Here is a 19,446-nt window from a genome sequence, read left to right as displayed (position 1 = left end):
ATTTCATTTATTTGTTTCAGCTGAGAAATGTCACTAAATTCACTAATTTTACACACTTTTCTAGCCTAGAATTTGCCAAACTAGTTAAAGACTACAATCTTATTCAGTATCTCTTCCTGTTCCGGTCAGTAAAGGGGCGTTATTTTGTTTCGTTAAGCGATCTGATTGGCTGTCCGCCGTCATGCGAGCGGCGTCACGCAGTGATTGCCTTCCTCCGACGTCGCTGAGTCCAGTCTAGTCTAGCGACAGTCAGAAAGCGTTCAGAGGAGACAGGAGCAGAGCAGCGACCAGAACTCTGTTTAACTGTCACACTACCCAAAAGACGGATTCCCGTTCAGATAACAGAACCAGGTGAGTAGTACAACTGACCTTGGCCACTGTTTGTTGTTATTAATGTTGTTATACCTTGTTTCAGACTGTTGAATTCACCCAGGACTTTCCTAGCCTAACGTTAGTGCCTCCCTGAATGTAACCTGCCAGCTAGCAGCTTTGCTATCCAGCTAATTCTGGCTGTCAAAACAACAGAGAGAAGCATAATCTGCTAGCCAGCATAGAAAGCACAGCTTTTCTCTCTCTTTGCGAGGCATTATCACTCATATGGAGGCAGTATTCGGTATGTTAAAAGGCATATCGCCACATGCGGTAAGCTGTCAAAATAAACACAAGCTCCGTTAAAGAGTTATCTGGCTCCTTTCGGTTTTAGCAGCTGTTGTTAGCGGACTAGCCAGCTCGCTAGCTCGGTGTAAACAAACCATCATCTTAGCCAGTCGATGGGCTGCAGTCTGCTTCTTATTTTACCTTTGACAGCACCGCTTGGGTCAAATGTAACGTGAGCCATTTTTGCAACAGCTCGAGGTCATACAAATAAAAACGCTCCTTTGTGTGGGGCTTGTGTTGGAAGTATGCGAATTGTCGCTGTCAACAAGAGGGTAGTCTGGCTGGAGTTTGGGGTTTCTTTGTCTTGCTTGCTCGCCAGTGTTGTTGACTCCGCTGTACTCTGTCTGAGTTGACAGCATTGCTCAGTAGGGCTCAATTTATTGCTATTTTTGTGCATTTCAGTGTATTATTTTTTGTGTGTGAATGGTAGAGAGAGTCTTTATAACCTCACTAATAACAAGATACAAGTAGCTGCTCTGAAGACTAATTTATTTTTATTATTTGGCAGTCCTATTTTTGCTTGGTTGATGTTTCTTAACACACGTTTTGTTATGTTATGACTTCTCAGATCAAGTCAATACTGCTTTCTGTGGCATCTACCATTTGAACTATGTAGTAATTATTTCATCCATGTAAGCAAGTATAAGTAGATATCCTGAACCTCAAAGACTTGTAGACCTGATCTGAATCCAATCCGTCTGCTTTATGTAAGTCTGTGGGGACTAGTAATTTTTCTTGATGGGTTTTGTTGAACAGTTGCTCTCAGGAGAAGCTTACATTTTCATTATAACCAGCAAATATTGACTCTTTTACCAAATTAAAGAGATTTGTTCTGCAAATAGGGCTGCTAATAGTAGTTTGTTACCCTTCAGATATTTTTGGCTGGCTCAAACTCAGCAGCTATAGTCAAAATCTACTCAACTGGTGACTAGAGTATTGAATTTTTCTTTTTTTTTTTGCTATTAAACATTATTATTATTTTCGATTGTACTGAATGCACATACTGTACTGCATATATGCCCATCCCATTTCAGTGTTCTTCTGACTGTTGCCACAAAGCATGAGGTCATCTCATAAATATTTTATGGGCTGGGTCGCTGATAGCCTATTTGTCTTCAACCCAAACTTTATATGTACAAAAACACTCCCAGTCGTCCCCTAGCTTGAGATTACCCCATGGATATTTCATGGAGAAGTGTCTAAGCTGGTATATGTGTTGAAACCCTTTTTGCATTTTTAATCAGTGCCTTCTTGTGCAGTTTGACCCTTTGGGGCTTTACAGTGTCATTATTTCCAAGTGCAAGTTTGCTCCCCTGCAACTTAACAGCACCGAAACGAAACTTGATCTGTAAATATAATTACACACACCCATCCCCTGCTTTCATTCTGAAGTTGCACTTGTGCATGTCAATGTACTTCCATGTCAAAGCCCACATAGGGATGCAAAGTGGATTTGTGCATCACTTTTATGTATAGCAAACGTGTTCTATACGAAAATCAACTTGTGCACAAAGCACAACACCCACATTACCAGCGCAGTAACTTTACCACATTGAGTTCATTTATCCAGGAAGTTCATTCATCTAACCAGGAAATTTGATGTAATTTCCTCTTGGAAGATATTGATTTGCAATTATTATGCAAAGGATGAATTCAGAACTTCCATTGCTTGAGCTGATGTGCGCACTGAGTCTCTCTCACCCTGCTAGACATGGCTATTGAGCAATACGTCATTTTTTATTTTTTCACTGAAAGTACAACTCTCGAGAGAATTTAATGTATAATGAAGTCTTTGACAGTGTGCCAGGCAGGAGAGCAGCTAAACATAGCTTCTAAGAATAGTAGAGAACTGTCAGTGCAAAATTGATTGATCATAAGAGAGAGTAGCTGCCTCTCTCTGTCTTTTATACACCTCTTCTTGTCTCTGTCTGCGCTTTCTTTCTTTCCTTCCCTCTCAGCTCTCCGAAAAGGCCTGTGTGCATGTATGTGTGTGTGTGCATGTGGTGTGCAAAACAAGAAGAACAAAACACGCCTTTTTCTGAAATGGATTACGTTGTTATGATGTTGCCTAAGTGAACATGCACACACAAAACAACATCCGCGATACACCCAGCTCAGTTAGCCTGTCACCAGTTAATTACTTTGTCCAGAGGCACAGGAAGCATCTTACACCTCGAATGCTGAGTGTAAACAGTGTTAACGGACAGAATATGTTTATTTCTGTGTGTTAGAGAGCATGTATGCATGCTAGTTCCAGTAGCTTTTATACATACATGTTGGTTTGTAAATATATACAGTAGGTGTTAGGAAATTCAAAGTCAGTGGATAGGCAGACATGGGTGTGTACATGTGGATGGATTTTTGTTGTTAAATTCATTCAAAGCATCAAGTCATACAGGATGCCCTGCCTTTACCCACCCATTTTCCATTTACCAAGGAAGTCTTGATAGGAAAACAATGAGCGAAGGCACTCAAAAAGACTTCTAATAAATACCAGACATAACCTGAGTCAATCTATCTTTATTAGAGGCACCAACCCAGTATCCCACCTTGTAAAAATCTGAGGGAAACATTACATTTAAATTTGGGAAATTTGACAGTAATCTGAATGAAATGAGTTTGGTGGCCTTAGCCTAAAGCTGTATTGTAAAATTTGTCAACAAAATATTCTGTGGTGCCTGTCTCATGTTATAGAGTCAGAGGGCACTAAGTATAAATATACTGTAGTTAGAAGCTTTAGGTTTGCTTTTCATCAAGACATTTAGGGGACCTATTTTTATCTTCATGTCACCCACCTTTGGATTACCACCCAGTGCTTGAAAACCACTGCATTTAGCAGCACTGTGTTCACCAGCAGAGCCAGCAGCACACTGACCTCGTTGTGGTCTGTGCCTGCTCGGTGTTCAGATGGTAGGTGGTTCAGTGCCGTTTATAGACAAGGAGCAATGTCTTTGAACATCTTGGGGTGGTAATTTGGAGAGTTTACATGTTAGCCTCTGCATTGTAATGTGGGGATGCAGGAACATTTTACAGATTTTCCAGGACTGTTTGATATGTTCAGACATTCTCTGCGTTAGTTAACACAGCCACTGTATATGGAATTGATTTTTCAGCCTTCACCTCCCACAAAATAAAGATTTGAGAGGTGATAGCTTGGTAAGACTTTCAGGCAGGGCCAGCCTGGATTTTTAAGTGGATCTTTGGCCTTGTGTCTGTGCAAAAAGCTGAAATTATGGGAGCCCTTCTCTCTTCTGTAGGCAAAATCAGATTGTTTTTGTGTTATATTTGTTGGTGGACATGTTATGGCTCCTGCTATTCTTAGTGAATTCCACTTACTCTTTCAAGAATACTTTTTCATATCATACCTGCGATTTTAGGTGAACAGGTTGTGAGGACTAGATAAACTTTTTGTGTGGATGTTAGGTTAAGAGAGAGTGTTTGACAGGGGGACTAATACTGTTTAAAATGTGTGTGACAGATTGTTACACCAGTTGGGTGGATCTCTGAGTTTTCACATGAAACCAAACCACTGACTATGATGAACTGGCCCATCTCCTCTTTCGAAGGACACCTGAATGTCACCTAACATATGTTAAGTGTGTATAATCTGTCATTGTATTTATTAATAGAAGGTTTTTATGGTAAGATATTCCCACCTTCCTAAGCGTCTGTGAGGCATGTGTGGTCACTTGGTTGTAACGGTGCTACGTGGCTGGCAGTTTGTGTATGCTGTGAATGAGAGAACAAGGGTGTGTGGTTCACTTTCACACTGGTTTTCTTTGTTTGTCTCTCCATCATAAGACTGCTGGCAGCCGCATCAGTAACTCTGCTGTACCAGGACTGAGTGGTCACCAGGGGACATGCGCTTACACAGAAAAACATGCAAAACTAGCTTGCAAATAATTTGACGTGTCTATTATTAATTGTCTCATGATGTAAATTCAGCCCATGTGAATCTGCATGTCGGTTAAAGCAAATGCTTTTATTACAGAATTATTTGCACTGACTAGCTTTTAGGAGTAGCTGCATGGAGATGCAGAATCAAAGGTGTGTTTTCAGTAATATCACGGTAGGGTGGGCGTGTAAGTGTGTGGTTAGGTTTAAGTACAGGTCTCAGTATGACCCCATAGTCCCAGTGAACAGTAAAGGCAGTCATGTGGTCTCCGACAGCAGGTTTACATCATTGTAAAGCTGTCCTAAATACAAAAGGAGGCCTATTCACCAACCCCCCTGCTGCAGGAACACACGCAGCATAAAGCACAGTAAAGTGAACCCCTCGACCAAATGAAGAGTTTGACTCCAGAGTGAATAATCTAAGTATTTGGAAAGGAAATATGATGTATAACCAAATTCTAACAATATACCAGCCATAAGGTCTTGTTTGTCATTTATTGTCAATGATTGATGTACCTAAGGGCCTGCTCTTCTAAATTTTATGTTGAGCATTCAGTGCTGAATGAAACAATTTTTAATTCTTCTCTTTCTGCAAGATAATAAAGTTTGAGGTGATTGTGCTTCTTAGGCTGATAATGTGCAGGTTTAATAGCTTTTTAACCATCAGGACAAAAAGAAAAAAAAAGAATAGGAGTAAGTTATTGCCAACAATTCCATTGGTCTTTCTACCCGAGCAAGCAAGTTCAGGGGCTCAAGGGATTGTCGGTTTATCAAGGAAAGAGCATTAACCAGTGCTCATCACAACTATCCCACACTCACACTGACTTTCCAAGGTCTAGATCTCTTGACTTGGACTGATGTTAGCAAATAGAAATGACAGCAGGTCAGGAGCCGGACAACTTCACCATGCTGTTTAAAGGGCAATGTGTGAAATGTGTTGTCACAGGAAGATGTTATCTGATGACATGTCTTCGTGCCTTTTGGACCGACATCAAGAACAAAAAAAATTTCTGCTGCCTGTTAAAGGTGGAAGGGTGTGTGCTGTTGTCAGTGTCAATTCTTTAAATCACAAAGTGACGTAATTTACATCATGTTGCATTGGATGGATATTCATCTAATTTGGATTATATTTGAATATATCTTTTGATTGGTTAGCTGTTGTCTTTTAGCTGACTATGAGGTTGTGAAAAATACATCAAAATCAAAAAATTTCACAACAGACAGCCAATCAGATCGCTCAGCAAATAAAAAAGTGCCCCTTTACTGACAGGGACAGGAAGAGACACTGAGTAACGTATTAAATACACTCAAATAAAAAATACAAAGCAGTAAACCTGTGCTGACTGATTTTAAACAGACCTGTGTAGCCTGTTTTAACATACCGTGTCTCCTGTTCACTGTTGTCTGTATAACCTGAAAAACCGGGTGTGAGCTCATAGAAAAGGTGAAAGTCATGCTCAGATTGCATTTCTGTTTTTAGAAGGCATCACCTCATCGTTTGAGCGACATGCGTTCAGTTTTATAAACCATTTAAAATGCAGCTTTTGACTGGTTTGGTTCGCTCTCACTGCTCTCACAGCGCTGCTTTCAGCCACAGCAGACAGCTGTTTTGAGTGAAAAAGCTTTATGAACCCACTGTTCACTACCTGCTAAGCACCCACCAGCAGACAGATACAGTAAGCCACAAGCTGGTGAACATAGTGGAGCATTTAGCGGCTGCAGAGACAGATCTTCCCCTCAGCAGTTGGTAGAGAGCAAAAACTGAGCTGAAAGAGAGTAAATATTGTACTTAAAATCATCCGGTGGTCAGAATCAACAATGAATGCTAACGTGGCTCCGTAATTGCTGGATATGTAAATACGCAATTGTTTGCTAACAGGTTCACCACGTCAGCTTAAAAAGGTGATGATGTGCCAGAAAGTCAGTTACTGTAGGTTTGGTGAAATTTATATATTCATCAGCATTTGGTTGATGTCTGTTGTTAACTTCATTTTACTGTCTTTGCTGTTATGGCTAATCTTAATTCGTGTCATGGCCAAAATGAAAAGTGATTAAAATTTCCACCATATATAGTGCGAATGTTTGTGCGCACTGCTTTCCCATTAGTTTATTTGGTGACTGTGTGTGGGCGCCTGTGTGTGCACACGTGTGTGTCAGAGAGAGTAATGACATAGCAGGTGACAGGCCACAGGCCATAGGCCATATCTGGCAAAGTGACTCAGACAGTGAGTGAGCACACGTTGTAGGGATAAAGTCATGTTGCTTGATAGCCGCTAACAGTCACAACACAAGAACTATGAGCCTATACTGAAAGAAGCAGAACAAGGACACTGTAACATTGCTATGGAAGTGGATAGATGTCCCATACTGTGTGTCAAGAGTCTGTATTTTATACCACTATACTGAATGTTTTTTTTAAGCTTCTATTTAGCTTTTCGAATCAGTCTTCACATCTCTATTGTCATATTTTATGTCATCACCCTTACAAAATACATTCTTGAACAAATTCTCAATTTAAAAAAAAAAGATCCATCAGATAAATTTTTTTTTTTATTGAAACAGCCTTCTTTAATGATTGTAACTCGTCAGTTTCATCAGCATAAATGCATGTAGGCAACGAATTTTGGCTTTTGGACTTTGGACAACACTCTGGACTTATTGGAAATTGGATTACATGAGTTGCAAACAATCCTTTGCAGCCACCACTGGAATGTAATTCTACCAGTAGTACAATACTAATAAAATTACCGTAACCTAAACTTCATCTATAACTGTGCAGAAATACCAGGTTTAAACAGAATGAATAGACGTGCAAAAAAAAATGTTAATTTAGATTTTAAATGTCAAAGGATTTGGAACAACACTTGTATTTTAGCATTTTTAGTTGAATCTCAAGCATCATTGTAATGCACAGTACATGTTGAAAATGTAAGAGGAATAGGTTTGACTTTATATGCTACATCTCTGTAATGACATTAGGGTTGCAGCGGGGTGAAAATTGATGGTTATCGTGCTAGTGTTTCTAAAAATACATATATTGAATTCAACAACATAAAAAAATATAGGAGATAATATTTTGGGAAATTATAATACAGCTTTTGTTCAACCAAAGGAATCTGTTCTGTCATTGCAACTGATAATAATGATAACAATAATAATACCTGAGACATCACATACTGTTTCTCACCCCAAATAAGATTCCTGTTGCGACCAACAGTGTCTGTTTGACTTGAAGTTGTCGTTTTATATAATAAAGCAAGAGTCCCCTTAAGATCCAAGAACTGCTAGTTAATAGGCACTTCATACCGAGATTTAGGTGAAACACTCAACAGCATAATGGGAGGCAAATACCAGGGGAAACAGATAAATTATTTTTGAAAAGATGATAATATAAATTCTTGCAGTAAAGAAAAAAAAGTGACACAGCTGAGAGTATGATGAAAGTGTCATGAATATCGTTTCTTATGTCGATGTCTCCCTCTCTCTCATCTCCATCTCTCTCCAAACTTCTCGTTCTTCTTATGAATTTTTTTTCATTGTCCAGAATGTCTACATGTGTGAAAATGGCTTCCAGTATGTGGACTACACAGTGCGCACTGTTTGACCTTTGTCCTGCATCTGTGAGAGGAATCACAGCTTTCCTTCAGTCCATGACCTCCAACTTAATGTGTCACTACACAAACACCCACGCAGTGCCCAGCCATAGTTGCATGTCACACAACCAAGCGATGCTGTAAAGCAGGTTTAGTGAGTCATATCTTGTGCCCGTCTTTAACATCTCTTTCTTGCACCTCTCTCTCCCTTTCTCCTTTGGTTAGCAGAAGTAATGCTTTCACCCAGCAGCCATCATGTGCAGTGAACTTCCTCATAAAACACATTTGTCTCTCCCTTGGCTCCCTAAACCCTGTGTATTTGCCTCATATTCAGGCAGCATTCACCATCATTTAGTTCACCTGCCGAAGCCCCCCTCCACTATTACACATAATTTATACAAAAAGTGATATACGTGGAATTTTAGTACAGTCACAGCCATGACAGATGGGCCCCTTAACCTAAAGTGGGTCCCCAGTCCACAGTTAAAGAACCAGAACTAGGTACTTCTGCTTCTTTTTCATTCCACTTCCAGTTTTTACAGCTGCTGCTCGAGTCCACCAGTCACTCTTTCCCTTGAGGAGAAAAAAAAAGAACAAATCAATTCCCATTGACATTTCTTTTCAGTTTTCTGCCATTGTTATTTTCTTTTCTTCCCCAATTTTTTTTTTTTTTTTAAGCACCTGAGTTCCTGTCGGGTTTGTTTGTCAGTTGCCAGAATTGATTTTCGGAGCCACCTCTTCATGGCTCTACAGTGACAATGACTACTCTAGAGTGAAGTCAGCTGTCTTCTGCTTGTGAGTGCGTGCGTGCGTGCGTGTGCGTTTGTGTTCGAGAGAGAGGAAGTGAGAGCAGGACAAAAGGCAAGATGGTGATAGTGAGCATGAGGGAATGCTAGGCACATGCTCATGCCTGTGTGGAACAGTGCACATGCATAAATGACCTTGTCGTGTGTCGACTGTTAGCATGTTAATCTTAGCTTGTTTATAGATGCCATTAATCTCAAAGTACTGCCAAAGGTTAAAATAGATCTGGTCGTCACGCATCCCATCATGCAGTGAAGTGTAGTACGAGCTGAAATCTAGACTCAATGGTGTCGCAAGATAAAAGGTCACAGGATCATCATTGTCATTGAGATTCATCCTCTCTGGATGGTAAATGCCTTTAACAACCATCCATCCAGTAGTTGTCATGGTATAGTGTATTGCTCTTGACCAAAATGTTGGACCAATAGATAGAAAACCACTGGTCAGTGTATTTATACATCATTGGCATTTATTTACCATTTATACCAGCTCAGATTTTTACATTTTTGAAGAGTGTGCATAATGTAAAGATGGCTTGCATTGACCTTGAAAGTGCTGAAGGAATAATTTGACATTTCTGAGGAATAGGCTTCTCTCTTGCTGAGAGTAAGATGAGAAGATTAATACCACTCTTATGTCTAGAAGCCAAACATGTAGCGTGTAAACATGACAATTCGCTGTTGTAAATGTTTCCAGTCTTGCTAAGCTAAGCTAACCGGCTGCTGGTTCTAGCATCATAGTAATCATTCAGGTATTGGAGTAGTATAAGTCCTCTCAGCAAGCGAATAAGTGTTTTTCCAAAAACGTCTTTTAAATTTCACAATACGTGGAAAGTGTATTGATCCCCTAGGAGTGTTTTCATGTCAGCGCTCAGCATCACAGCAAACATAACAGCCTCCACATGGAGTGTAATGTAGTAACCCAAGCAGCCTTCCATCTACAGTTTTTTAAAGATATTGAGAGTTGGGACAGCTTTTGGTCAGGACATCAGGACATGCAGCGACGTGCAGTGCAGATAAGATGTGTTATATGACAAGAAACTAGTGTAGCAGCATTGACACACACACACAGATGTGCCAGACACATCCACTCGTTTTTGTAACTCTAAACTCTCACAAACCCATCTACATCCTACAGCCTGAAGATGTTATTTTGCTGAGATCAATGGTCATGTCGTCAACGTTGATAATGACAGATCAGTATTGTCTCTTGTGTCGCAACAAAATTGCTAAGGTTTTAAAACTGCCATCTCATTCACACTGCACAGCCTGTAAGACATATACACACACTGTTATATCAGCTGTAGTAGATAGCTGCTATTGACCTCTGGGGCAAAATCGATAGCATCAATATTAACAGCTCAATAGCATCCATGCTCAAAGGACGATAATGCTTATTGATGGCATTGCTGTATAAGCCTCACAGCTGGTTCATTATGTTGAGAGAATAAAAGATTGAAAATTAAAAGAAGAACTGAATCGAAAGCCTTTCTGTATTGCTGACAGCACACAGCCTTGATTGCTTGGTCAGGTTTATGTATTTGGGGAATGGTTGAAAAGCTGTATACTTTGCAGTTTCATTAGCCAAGAAAGCGAGTTGCTGCTCGGGGGCACATCAGCGGAGATTCTGGGTGAGGAGAGAGTGTTGGTTAATCCCTTTCTTGACCCAGGTTTACCCAGCAAGTCACAAGTGTGGTTCCTCCAGGCTTCTGTCCTGTTTTTATCCTCTGTGTCCGTCCCAGTGTCTCTTCATGGGGTTAAAGTGTCACTGCAGGATGGTTTAATGTTTTTTTTCTTGAGTTGCTTGTCTGCGTTATTGGTTTGTTTCATGGAGCTTGATTGTGAAAAATAATTGAACCTCATACAGGGATTTTAATAGTGGAAAAAAATAAGGGTGTATACGACATTTGCAAGGCTTTTATGAGTCAAGAAAATTGTGATCATACAGTTACCCCGCCGGAACATCTTTATGAGTCATTTTACATCCTGTTGTCGACGGACATAATGTGTCAGCTGTTCTCTCACTGCTGAAACTTTAACATTCAGAGTTGGCACGGACCCCGGGAAGCCCCATTTGGTTTGGATGTGCAAATCCTTTTTTTCTCTATGCTCCATCATAGTGAGTGTTTTATCTCAATATGGGGTCAGTCTGTTCTGTCTGTTCTGATACTGCGGTCATCCAGTGTGCAGGCTATGTTTCTGACTTCCCCTTGTATATAATATGACTGTAGAAGTCCGCTGATAATTAAGCTCTTAGCACTGGAAAAATTAAGGCAACTCATCTCCAATAGGCTACTCTTTGTTTAATAACCTCACTGAATGTTTTTGGCTTTCTTGCCTTCGTCAGGGTAGTGTCTAAGGTTGTTTCTGTTTTCCATATATACAGTAGGCGGAGGCTATATGATCAAAGATCTTTGGTTCCGGTATTTATAATTTTATGTCATGGTACCGTTTTTATGTTGTATTGTTTGTACTTGTTCTGTAGATTTAACCATACCGTGCCGTACTTGCTCACATATGATTATTTCCTTCTTTTATTTTTAAATTCCACACAAGTCCTGCTCTGTATTCACAGTTTTATTCTCCTTCTCTATGTTTTCTCACTCTCTTCTGTTGCAGCAGTTGGTAAATTAATAGAGGTGCATTACCACCACCTCATGTGATAACTTAGTATGCAGTCCTGCTAGCCAAATCACACTACCTTGAGAGGCAGCTAGATTCACGTTAACACACAAGAGTCTTGAGATCACGCGAGAATTCGGCTTTGATTTATAACACAGGCTGCCCCCAATATATAACAGACACAAAGGGATTGTTCCGGTATTGAACGGTAGTGGCAAATCTTTACCGGTGGACGCATTTCTACCATCGCACGGAAATTGCAAGACACAGGACAGTAAAAAACACACACATGCTAAGCTAGGAAGCTGTAGGAAAGTGAAACTCTACGTGTGCGTGCACAGAGACTGCTGTATGTACGGAGTGAGATGGTCACGTGTGGACGTCCACACAAGTCTTTTTAATGTTTTTTTTTTTCTTCTTCTTCTTCTTCTGCTTCCAGACTCTTATCAGACCCACACAGAACAAAACCTCTCAGCTATTTCAATTGTCAGGAGAGCTGTTTGTTCTTGTGTGGCAATCGGGCCACAAGGCCGCTATCTTGGGAATCGACTACAGCTGCAAAAAAAAAGCCCCCATCAAAAGTCGTTTATTCCTCTTATTCCCCGGCTAATAAGGACCCGGCATGAAATCTCACTTTTCATCATGTCAGAAAATGAGGGTGCATTTACTCAAAAAGAGCGTCAAAGTAATTTTCAAAAATAGTCGATTGAGGAGAAGGAGGAGGGAGGAAAAGTGGAGAGATTGATTGGACAATCTCTGAGTGTAGAAGTGTTTGATTTCGATTAGGGGACTTGCCTTCAGGCCAGTCATCTCAGCTCAGTCCAAATGTTCTTTCTCATCTTCGCAGCATAGAATAGCAGGACTGTCTGTTGGTCGATGTCACTGGGTTATGAAACTCTCAGTATTTTTTCTATGGCTCTTCTAATGATTTTCTCTGTCCTTTTCTTTTGTGTCGTCTTTTTGTTCTTGACTCTTTGTCTCTTTCCCCTTCTTTTCTCTCTTTTTTTTTCTTTCATCACTACTCCTGCTTGTGGTTTGATGGATCTTATTGTTAATAATTATCATTCACTGGACGGCCACATGAGTCATTAATATTGACTGCTGGTGAACAGAAACTACACTGGACTGCTTTCACTTTTACTTTTGAGGATTTTTAAAATTCTTTTCGAATCTATAAACAAAGTTAATTAATAATTAAATAATAATCAAATAATAAATAAATAATGAATAATAAAAAAGCAAGTAAATAACCAATATCCCCCTGTCAGAATGTGATATTTCTAATATTATATACCATTTAGATTTTATAACATCATTTATCATATAATATAATGGCAATTCGCCTCAAAGGGGAGAGTGTTTCCTAATGACATTTAGCTATTTTTACTTTTAGGTCTACTTTGAGTCATAGGGTTGTTTAAAATGATTAATTAGGATTATAGAATAGTTTTAGGGATTTGGCGTATACATTGTCGTTATACAGTATTTGTTTGCGTGGAATCGTATCCTCTTCGTTTTGGCCTTCCACTCACACTTACTCACACTCACATTTCACATCCAGAAATGGTGCTTTTTTTTTAAACCATATATATATATGTACGAATATAAGTATTCCACACAGAAGAATAAAGGTATTTCATAAAGATGATTTATGCCGGCTCAGACACAGTCAGGTGCTGTGCAGCAGTCGTGTGAAGAAGCCAACTTTCTATCTCCTTCAACTCTCTGAACTCTGCTATTTAGTTTACTATTTATTGATCCCACTGATGTTGCAGTAGAATAGTTGCAAAAGCCGCTGCTGTGCTTTCATTCTCAGTAGAATGAAAATTTACCATTTGGTTTTGTTAAATGAAAGCAAAGCAGTTTATGTGTAGTTCAATATATTTTAAATCGTCCTTTACTTTAGATCCATCACAGCTCTTTAGCTCCCAACATACTTAACATCAGTCTCTTACTAATGTCTGTAGCAGCATGTGTGTGTATGTTTACAAGTACGTGCTCAGGTGTGTGTGTGGATGCCTTTGTGTTGCCCCCCTACTTGAGTGTGTAATTCCCCAATGTACTGTGTTTGTGGTAGCACAGGGGGGTGGTTTAAATGAAGTGCTCCAGTGCTCGGGGGCATATTCACACATGGCCCCTGTGTGTGTTTGTGTGTGTCTGAGTGTGTGTGTGTATCAGAGTGTGACATGCACAGAGAAAACTGATCTCAGCAGTATGGTATATGCTGATATGAATGTGCAGCAGCAGTTCTCATCATTTAACAACATTAACGCTTTGGTCGTGTGAGTGTTTAGAAACACGTTGCTGTAAAAACATGCAGATATGAATGGGTCTAGGTCAGGCACACACGAGCATGTTTATCCTCATGAAGGTCAAATGTCTGCACAAGGATAGAAAAGTAATTCTTTTAAACCAAGGTTGTCATATGTGCTCTTAGTTTAGGTTGTGGTTGTGGTTAAAGCCCTCACATGATTAGTAAGCACTCCTTTACTCCTGTTTCCATCAAGAGAATTTCTTTAAAAACATTTATGTCTGAGTGTACAGCTGTGTAGCTGTAGGGCTGCAACCATTCAATAACAGGCACTGGAATATGGCTCTTTTCTTTAGTTATAACACGCCTGATGTGACACCTCAGCAGCTGCACCTGTCAGGGTGGTGTCAGAGCTGGATTTTGACTTGATTTGAGTGCGATGGAAATTTTCCCACCTTGCTTGTCACTCTTAACAATGTTTGTCAAACTGGATTTTTAAATGAAGTGATGGGGTGATGTCACATTTCCCCATACAGCTGAAGAAAAACTGCGTGTAGAAACAGTGACGTGGTTGGAGACATATGAAGGGGGAAAAAAAAAGCATTGTAAATTCTCACCAGGGAACACATCAACTTCCTGTGTGTGCATCTCTTGTTCCTGTCCTTGACACCTCTGGTCGCTAAGCAACTCACCATGACAGCAAGTTGGCAGCTCCTAATTGGCGGCTGGTGTTAGTAGATCCAGTATTTATAAGACCTTGAATACCACGGGTAACTTTTTGAAGTGACAGAGATAAAGCTACATCCAAAACATCTTTGTCTCCAATGCAGAACTGTTTTGACTGACTGGGCTGCTGTGGGGACAGTGATACAGAATATCTGCAGGACAGTGTGTCTTGTACAGGGATTGAACTTGTGACCTTTTAACTACTAGATAATGCCTCCACTATAATATATTTATCCTGGCAGCCAGGCCTCAATGGAAAAAGATGGCTGTGATATAGTTTATACTGCACTTAATTTCAAGGGGTTAGAGCCTTGGTCAACATTTATTGGTTATATTATTGGCTTGTATTTTTTGTTTTGCTACACAGGAGTATCTTATTACTTTAATGTTGTGAAAATATGGTGTTTTAACAGTTATGATGGCCTGGTTCTTTCTTCTGTCTTGTTTGGATTTTGTTTTGTTTGGATTTTATTACTGTAATTTCACATCTGAGGATAAACAAAATCATGGAGACTAACTTTTTTCTTCTTTCTCCCTCTTGTCTTCACTTTCCTCCTTTATTTCTATCTCTCTCTCTCTTTTCTGCCACTCGCCCTGTCTTTCTGTCTCTTCAGCTTTGTCCCAAAAGCCCTGTGTGAAGGTATTAGTCCAGTCCAGTGGAGTCCAGGTTGGTCACCTATCTTATAATGTCATCTTTGTCACATGTGCTCCAGTTCTGTCCTCTTCAACCCATCTCTCCCTGTTCGATCCAACCAGCTTTGGTCCCATCCGGATTCAGTCAACTTCATCCATCGAGTCTTCTGTCCAAGGAGGCCGGTCCAGCGTTTCAAGCTGGACGGAGGAGAGACGAGCGGGGCCGAGGGCCCGGCCTTCGTGCTGCGACACAGAACGTCAAACCTCATCGAACACACGACAGATAGCACGCCTACAGGTCCCATGAGTCTCCGGGAGAAAGGAGACACGCCCACCTCAGGTCCTTCAACCAGTCACCTCAGCACCTCAGAGTGCCCCTCACACAGTGGGGTGAGTGTCCATCACACACAGACACACACACACACTCATGCTGTCATCTGGTTGGTTCAGAGCCATGTGGCGTGGTATGGGTCGACTGGTCACACAGTAAAACTATCCCACCAAAACACACACCCTCACATTAATAGTTAAGTCAGTGTTGTTAGTGGGGAAGTATATATATATATACTGTAACTGATGCTGACCAGCACAGTCTTTCTGTGTGATAACACATCAAACAGAAACAGAAACTTTTTACATTTCCACAAATTAAAATGTATATTTGCAAAGCAGCCTGTTATATGCAAGATAGTTGCATATAACCAATGTAAATGGGAAAAAAAGGAAAAAAAGATAGAAGGACAGACATGATCAGTAAGAAAAAAAAGGCTACAGATATAATCTAAAAAATAATAAAAGATAATATACAAAATACACACATTTATATATCGTCCAAACCCCCACATCTCACCCCTTCACCCCCAAATCACTACAGTATCCATCCATGAGTACATTCAAATTCATATTATTCACAGGTCTTTCTCTCACCTGAGAAAAACGAAACAATAGATGAACAAATACATGATCGTATTGCTGACGCTTCCCAATATATAACTGTATATACTGTATAGGGAGTATTGCAGTTGAATCACTTAACCGCCGTCTGTTGCCTTGTGTGTGTTTATACTTCATGTTTTAGCATCAGTTACTCTTTGAAGACTTAGTGTGATTGCACAGATCAAAAAGTAGATTAAACACTACTGTAGAGTTAATTTAACATTAGACGATCATTTGACTGCAGCAGATTTAGATTTAAAGTTGGTTTAGCAATCTTTTGGGACAGCGTGTGAGAGTTTGCTTGCGTGGTGTTAAGTTCTGCTTTAATCTTCTAGAGTTATCCTTAGAGCCAGAAGCATAAAACATTGAAATATAAATACATACGAGGGTCTAAAACAGTGAGACATGATGACACTTCCAGAAAAGATGTACTCATGACTTCCCAGAAAACACGGCATGAAAGCTTGTGTGCTTGTTTGCATAAAAGTACATACAGTAAGAAGAGCACAAGCTGTGTCATTAACAGAGGAAAGAACAACGGCGTTAACAAACAAACCGTAACCAGAGCAGTTGGTGTTTGGTGCCTTGCTCAGGGGCAGAAAGGAGAATCGAGCAGGATGTAATCAGTTCCTCAGGTTTTACCGGCAGCTTCTTGGATCTTGATTTTGCACGATTTGATCATGAGCCTGTTTCCCAAGCTTTTCAACCTCCGCTTATTATCGACACCCTCACCACCCTCAAGGCTTTTCAAACTCCTCGATGACTCATCCTGTGCTATAGTAATTAACAGTGCATTATGATCGGTTTGGCACAGCTTCGCCTGATGTTCAGTTTTAGTTCCACTCCAAAGTGACGTGAATATTGAATGTGTGCGAGATTCACAGCCCCTAAAAATAGGCCTGTTATGTCTATATACAGGCGTCTTCCTGGAAGGAAAGCAAACACATTTACCAAAAAATCTGTGTGATTAGAATCCCGTGAAGGCAACCTATCGAACTGATCAAACAAATGCGCCAGACGCTCTCCCTCTGCGGCGTCACTTGTGTTCCTGTTTAGACGGTGTCTGTGTGTGTTTGTGTGTATACAGACAAAACTGCCGGCCTGTTGTTCAGTGTGAAAAGCAATCAGCATAGAGCCGCTGAGCTGAAATACAATAGTGTTTGTGTGTGTGTGTGTGTGTACTGTGTCTGCTTCCTTGTGTTGGCGTGCGCCCTTTTTACCTGCTGAAACTCAACACTGATACCTGAGAGGTCACTCGGGGCCCCCTTGCCCCAAACAGCGAGGGCAGGCTGTCTTTAACACCCCACAGGCCGCCCTTTGAATTTTTCAGCATTTTGTGTAGGTGTTAGAGCTCGTCTCGAGACGTGTTGGTGAGTGTGCGGCATAGCTCTGGGGCTTGTATCACGCATCCTGTTCACCAGCAGATTGGCTGGGCTGCCTCTCTGTCTCCTTTTCTGGCAGTTTGATCTGTTTTTCCTCTGTTGTTGTCTTCCTGGTCACACCCCACAGTTAAAGAAAATCTTTTTGAAACGATAGCTTTTTACCTGGCAACAATTCCAGCCTAACACTTACGTATGAAATGTTTGTTTGGAGAATTTGGTGCTCAGAATTGTTCTAAATAGATCGTTACACTTTAAAGGTGTCATCTTTCATACACAGTTCCTGGTAAATTACTGGGATAACCTTTCAGGCACCGCTTGTCATTTTCACTATTCACACGTGCAGCTTCATTCAGGAACAATTCTAACTTGAACCTTTTCACACATGCCATTCTCAGTCCAGCAGACACCAGTAAAAAGGGCAAGGGCAAGGCCATGGACATGAACACGGCGGGACACGTTTCTAGTTTCAGTAAGATGACAGACGAGCTGATCACTGCTCGTGTTTTTTATTTGATATTCAACAAGTTTGCCAGACAGATCTTTTTTTTTTTGTGATCCACGAACTGTAAACAAGTTGCAGACTCAAATGCATCGTCAGTGGAGTCTTGTGATTGGTTCAACTGCGTGAAACCACCTTTCACCAGACATGCTCGTCCCTATATGCATGCAGCATTTCCCATTAAATGTTACCAGGTCTTGAGGCGGGAAACTGGCGGTACAGATGTCAACCCTCTTCTCATTCACACATATGGGAAATGTTCCTAAAGATTTTAGGTATAGACTATGTGTGTGAAAGGGGCTATAGTGATGCCTCTAAAACTACCACTATAGTTTTGCATCGGTAATCCATAAGTGCCAAACTTTCAATGTCATTAAAGTTCAATTCAGTGTCTTTTACAGATTGTTAAATTCAATTTAGGTAATTAAGACTTGGAGGAACTATAGACAGCATTAGCTGTTAGGTGAGTCAGTTTCAATTGAGACTTTGTGCTAATGCAACTAATGAAAATTAGTTTTCTGGAGAGCGGAGAGAAGATCCTGCTAATGTTATCCTGTCCTTTTTAAAGGAGTTTAACCAGGGAATGAATAAACAACACTCCTCTGTAAACACGCACCTCTGAACACAACTCTGAAACAAGCTCAACACATCCTGTACGCTCAGATGAATGAGCTGTGGAATTTTATTACACGCATTTTAACCACCAAACAACAAAAACAAGGGAAATACCAAAAAAGGGTGAACAATGCTTTGAGATTTTGGACCTTTGAGTCCTCGGCACGTCCTCTGTCTTTGCCAGAGCTTTGAATTGCTTCCATGCATCCACTCCCAGGCTCAGGTGGATCTGACATCCAGTTTCACTTCCTCTTATTGTACCTCACATCTGTGATTACACTCCTTCAGTTATTCTACCAATCCTATTATCGTGATGCTTTGTAGGGAGAGAATATAAACTTGAAATGCTGACATGCTGCCACATTTGAAGGGCTACAGTATAAAGGGAAGTATGTCGTTTCATTATGTTTTCAATAACAGAATGGAAAGCAATTATTGTCATTGTTTTTGAGGAATAAAGAAATGAAGAGAAGGTGTGGGTTAATATATAACACAGAATGTCTGAAATAGAATTACAGTTAGCACAAACCACATTGAAAAGGAATAGTTTGACATTTTAATTTGTTCACTGTCTTGGTGGAAGTTAGATGAGACAATCCATACTGCTCTCATGTCAGCAGCCAGCTATCTTAGCTTAGCTTAGCGGTATCCTTTCATCTAGCTCTTGGCAAGGAAGGGAAATAAGCACTTTTCTCAAAATGTTGACGGATTCTTTTAAACATATCCAGGATGTGATGTAAAGGAAATCAAGAAGGGATAGTTGAGTTTGAATGAATTTAAGCAATATATAGTTGTTGATAAGAAAACAAAAAGCAGCAGAATTAAAAAAAAATCC

General features: G+C 40.3%; 1 protein-coding gene across 1 annotated transcript in view; it reads left to right on the top strand.

The window, feature by feature from the left end:
- Positions 1–248: 248 nt before the first annotated feature.
- adipor2 (adiponectin receptor 2) overlaps positions 249–19,446 on the top strand; it is a 31,201-nt gene continuing 12,003 nt past the window's right edge. Inside the window, exons 1-3 of the mRNA XM_041963758.1 lie at positions 249–351; positions 15,161–15,213; positions 15,303–15,569. Coding sequence (XP_041819692.1) covers positions 15,483–15,569 — 87 coding nt within the window. The 5' untranslated portion in view covers positions 249–351; positions 15,161–15,213; positions 15,303–15,482. The remainder of the gene's footprint in view (positions 352–15,160; positions 15,214–15,302; positions 15,570–19,446) is intronic.

This window comes from Chelmon rostratus, chromosome 22 (assembly GCF_017976325.1).
Source record: "Chelmon rostratus isolate fCheRos1 chromosome 22, fCheRos1.pri, whole genome shotgun sequence".
NCBI classification, from domain to species: Eukaryota; Metazoa; Chordata; class Actinopteri; order Chaetodontiformes; family Chaetodontidae; genus Chelmon; species Chelmon rostratus.
This window is presented reverse-complemented; position numbering and strand designations above follow the sequence as displayed.